Raw genomic sequence first — 5,299 nt, forward strand, 5'->3', positions numbered from 1 at the left:
CCATGGAATTGTCTTGTCAAAATGTATAAATATGTGAAATATGAAAGCCCTAGCTGGCACCAACTGTTCAAAAGTTATGGCTGGGGTTAAAAAGTAATTTCTGCAATAGTGGGTAAAACTCCAAGGCCAAGGTCAAGAGGTTAAATATGTTTGTACCCAACAAAAGGACTTCTCACAAGGAATACACATGTAAAATATAACCATTAGCTCCATCCACTCCAAAGTTATTGAGAAAGTTTTTGCAGGCAAAAAGACAGGGCAAAATCTATACATGTATACTCCCCACTGTTCAATTATGGGGGCATAAATATATTAAATATCAGTTCAGCTTTAATATTGAAATTAAATAATATTGATAAACAAAATTTACTTTTGAGAATCTCAAGATGCTACAAGATGTTTTTGACATTACAATGCTGTTGAGTTTGCTATTTTTTATATATCATAATACCATATAATACCATATAGCAGGTTATTTTAGTGGGGTGCTAATTTTGGTGTTTGGATGATAATCTGCTAAAATTTTCATCACCAAAATAGTCAGTACTCATTTTAGTGTCCATCTGGAAAGAGCTTGAAAGCCTGTGTCCACTTAAATAAATTACGCTAAAATTATTAGCATACCTTTGAGCAGACAAAACGCTAAATTTTACACCCGTCAAGAAAACCCGCTATACGGTATGTTCATTTCAAATTTCTTGAATATTGTATAATTAACATTGACATGGTCCACAAACTTTCCAGTCAACCCTTGCATATATATTAATTACCCGGTAATATGAACATTTTAGTACATTGCATATGTGTATTAAAATAAAACTTTTTCTGATAACATGTTTGTACAAGCATAAAATGTATTGATACACCTTACAAGTAATACTGTGTGAGTGCAATGAGATACATTTATCTTAAAAGATAACCTATTAAAAAAAAACTGCCATTCAATTTGCACTATTGACTAAAAATTCTACTATCTGACCTACATATAATTATATCTGATAATTACCTTCCTGGTTATTAAGTTTACTTACCAGAGATAGCCATATCAGCGAGGACAACATATTTTCGATACTGCACACTGCTGATGTTTTCAAATACAGCATCAAGAACTAAAAATCCTAAACAGAGCAGAAAAGCAATGATTCCAATTCCTGTTCCATAACCACATGCATTAGGGTCATCATTCATTTGACAGTGGCCTGCATACCACCCCTCAGCTAATATACAGCCAAACACAATGATTGAAGACAGCTGAAATAGAAACCATAAAATCATATTGTAATATAATTTATATAAAACACAAAAATAGTTTCTTATATCAGATCTTTCAAATCATATCTAGTAAAAAGGGCTGGCCCCTAAAATTAAGGGCCTAGAGGGGCCGCTGTATATTTTCCTTGTGTTTTCAATTGCTTGTTTAAAAAATAGTTAAGCTAGGTATAAACATGATAAAAAAGACTATATAGCTATCACTAGTTTTACTTGCATAGCTAGATCAACTGCAACATGCTTTTGTTGTGCAAAAAAATTTAGATGACCCTTAGGGGAATATCCCCACCTGTATAAAAGATGTAATCTCCCTGTTATTTTGGTACTCATCCTAAACTCCCAATTAGGAGAGGAACCCTTGATCCCCATTGACTTTCCAAATATCCCCTTCTATTTCAATTCTTCGATAGGGACAATCCTGTGATACTAATGATATAAATTATATTAATTCACTTAACATGCTTAATGACTTATTAATCCTCAGTGAAAACCAATGTTTTCGCATGTTGTACAGGTCAAGTTTGAACCCACCAAGAGACAAGACGTTCCAGTGGTGCAAATATTTATGCATTGCAAGTTTTGCAGCTCTGCATGTGTATATGCTGTATTACTACTGTATTATTTAAATTAACCGCTTGTAGTTCACTAGTTGTTAGTGATGAAACGATTGTCGCCGACGATTGATTGTCGATCGTTTTTGGGTGTTCGATTCCAATTATCGATTACGTTTTTCATAATTGATTGTCGCCCAAATAATCTCGCCCAAATAAACTTGTATGAATTGAACGAAACTAATACATACACAATAACAATACATGTAAAATGAAAGGAGGTCAACAAAAATGGCGTCCGAAGGCGAAGTTAACAACAATCAAGTAGAAATTTACCCATATCCAAGGAATTCATAGATAGAACATTCTGTCGTTAAAATGATATTTTCCTATGGACCCGGTTTAACGATAGAATTCATTCCGTATTCGTAATGTAGCAGAAGAAACACAGGAAATAAATCATACTCAGTGAATTTACTACGGACAAGTTCCGAATGTAAACATGGCAGGTAAAATTGAAGCGAGAGAAAAATGTTGAGAACATTAATTGGATTTTCGTCGGATAAAATGCATAAACTATCTCCAAAAGGATTGTTTTGATTTATTTGGAAGTTATTTCCAGTGCAAATCCTTTTATATTCTTCAAAGTCATGTCGGAGCGTATCCGCTCTGATTTGCTACATTGCAAATATATGGGCGTATTCTAACTGTGGTGAGGGCTTGTACCGAGAACAATCAGATTATTCTAAATAGGGAATGCAAAATCTGATGTCATGACAAACATTTTTAGTTTTATGAGCAAATATGTAAAAAAAAAAAAAAGTTTCTTTGTTACTTATACAACAAAAATGTTGTCTTTAGGCCAGGTAAAATTAATCTTTAGATTCTCATCCTAATTTGCTAAAAAATTGGGGCGGGTAGGCAGATTTTATTTTTTATTTTTTATAATTGTTAATTTATATATAGGCCTAAGTATCAACATAACAATGGACGCCCGGTACACATTTTTTTCATTACCTTAATGCAAATATAAATAGATTTAATTTTTTTCATGTTCTTTTAAATATTTAATGAAAATTTTTGCTTTAAAAATTAAATATTTATTGTTAATTAACAAATTATCAAGTACACATTATACGGCACACCCTGAACAAAATGAGGTGGGGATAGCAATAAATTGTGTATGCGTGACTTCTTAATTTGCAAAATCTATATAAATGTTCTAATAATTATTCTACTGAAAAATCTAGGCCTTCTCTTAAGTCTGTCTACGATGTTGTAGATTTTTTTTATTTCAAAGCAAAGTCACACAGCTGGAGATCGTTATATATATAACTTGACCAGGTGTCATTTTCCTCGTCTATTTTTACTTAGTTACAATCTCTCTACATACTTGCTCCTGCCAGTGATGGTATCTATAACTATGTGTTTATGCTATTTTTTCTTCTCTGCCTTCCTATACTGACAAATTATCTTTTCCTTACACATTTAAACTGCTTTTATTGCCGATTTTTCTCCATTCTTCACATGGCGTTTTTGCTATAAATAGCAACACGTGACTTTTAATACAGACAGGAGATAACTCTTAAATTTTGACCCAAATTCTTACTGAATAAAAATACATGAAAATACCCAAAAATCAAAATAAAAAACATCGGGGCGGGACATTTTGAGAGGGGCGGGCGGGGATGAGAATCTAAAGATTAATTTTATATGGCCTTAGAATAAACTTGATAAAAGTTTATTTTTAGTTTGTTCCATAAATCTGATAAATGATAAATGCTAAATAAGAAATAGAATTTTGCATTTGAAATTTGAATTACCAATTATTTCAATGATTGATCGATTAAGCTTCTCCGATTTTGACCGATTATCGATTATGAAATTTTCCCGATTATTCAACACTACTAGTAGTTGTACTGTGAAACATCTTACACATCTGATTTTAACCACAGAACTTTCTACCATAAGGATGTAAGTTGACCTTGCAAATGTCAATGTCTACAACCTGAGTATTAATAATTTAGTTATAATGACTTGCTAATATTACATTATTTATCCAATCATGCAAGACCAAATCATGTGAGAGCATGTATTTTGCAATAGATTTTTTTATATATAAAGTTTCCATGAAGAACATAATAGCACTTGTCTTTATATTTAATTAGATCTACCAAACATACTGGTGTCATTGTTTGGAATAATCAGAGAAGAAAAGATCACATGATTTTAATACTTTTTATCTAAAAATAGATTAAAAATCCTTGCAGAAAAAAAAACAGATCTAGTCCATGATAAAATATTTCTAACATCAATAATCTACAATTTATCACCTCATTATTATAACTTAAAAATAGTTTTTCTGTTAACATGGTTAAAACATTACTGACTAAAATTCATAACTCGCTGTTGATGGTAATTCTATCATCTGTTGACTGATTTTTGTTGATCATAGAATGAAAAGGGAGATAATTTCATATGATATTGACAATCTATAAGAACCTAACAATCGTCATTCATGCATACCGTGCTTCCAAGCCTAAGTATAACTTGTGGTTTCTTTATAAACTGCACGGGATCAAAAGGAGCACCGGCCATTCCTGCCCCAAAGGCACCACTGGTACCACCTCCTGCAGACATGGTTTTATTTGTAGCAGAACATATTAGGTTACAGACTACTAATTTTACCCCTATTTCATTGACCACTCAAGTAGTTCCAGTTTAAAAATAGAGGTTTTTTCTTAAAAATTCTTTGGGGTGTTTATGGGGTGGACTGATGTTATTTTTGGGTATAGATGGAAAGGAGAGGGTTTGAAAAAAAATATAAAATTGTTAATATGTGAAATTTTGCACTTGCGCGCGTAGTAGGAAGGGTGTAAAGAGGCCCATATTTACCCTTTCCCCGAAGAGAAAGTGAAAAAAGCAGGGTAGGGGTTATTTGCGATGCCTTAGCAGGAACTGCATGCGATGAATTTTCCTGAGAGTCTGAAAAATTTTTGGACTTGAATTCTTCTTACTCTGTGCCAAGTTTCAGGTAAGTTGAGCTGGTGTAATTTTTTTAATCATTTTTTATAGTATAAAGGAATGTATAGCAAAATAATTGGTAGTCTGTGTCCTATGAGGTCAAAGGTCAAATCTCACGTTAATCAATTTACTGGCACTTTTTGGATAATTTGGAACTAATTATGCAAATTGTTGACAAATTTTATGGAAAAAATTGTATTTTGGAGAAGTTAAATGGATTTAAATAATTGAAAAGGGGGAGGGGGCACCTGCTCAGCTTGTCAAAGGGATGACGTAATGTGTGCAATTGATGTGTGTCAAACATTTATGCAATATGAATTTTGATTCTATATATAATGTTGTAGGTGACATAAAACCCATTCCTCACCTATCCTGCTATTTTAAATGCCAAATGGAGTTCAAAAACCAAGGTATGTTTTAAACATTTGATTGTTCAGATTACACTGTTGTTAATA

At 32.4% G+C, this 5,299-nt stretch overlaps 1 protein-coding gene across 1 annotated transcript; it reads right to left on the reverse strand.

The window, feature by feature from the left end:
- Positions 1–805: 805 nt before the first annotated feature.
- LOC134235844 (synaptogyrin-1-like) lies at positions 806–4,477 on the reverse strand. The gene is made up of 2 exons (XM_062718012.1): positions 4,347–4,477; positions 806–1,251 (listed from the first exon to the last, which is right to left on the reverse strand). Exons 1-2 carry the CDS (start codon positions 4,458–4,460, stop codon positions 1,024–1,026), a joined length of 342 nt encoding a protein of 113 aa, XP_062573996.1. The 5' UTR covers positions 4,461–4,477; the 3' UTR covers positions 806–1,023.
- Between the last annotated feature and the right edge of the window lie 822 nt (positions 4,478–5,299).

The sequence above is a fragment of the Saccostrea cucullata genome, unplaced genomic scaffold (assembly GCF_032062105.1).
Source record: "Saccostrea cucullata isolate Sc308-1 unplaced genomic scaffold, CSIRO_AGI_Scuc_v1 ctg23040, whole genome shotgun sequence".
Classification (NCBI taxonomy): domain Eukaryota; kingdom Metazoa; phylum Mollusca; class Bivalvia; order Ostreida; family Ostreidae; genus Saccostrea; species Saccostrea cuccullata.

Coding starts and splice junctions, on each gene's coding strand:
- LOC134235844 (XM_062718012.1), bottom strand. CDS start 4,460: ATGTCTGCAGGAGGTGGTACCAGTGGTGCCTTTGGGGCAGGAATGGCC. Junction 1,252..4,346: donor TACTTAGGCTTGGAAGCACG/GTATGCATGAAT, acceptor TTTCTATTTCAG/CTGTCTTCAATCATTGTGTT.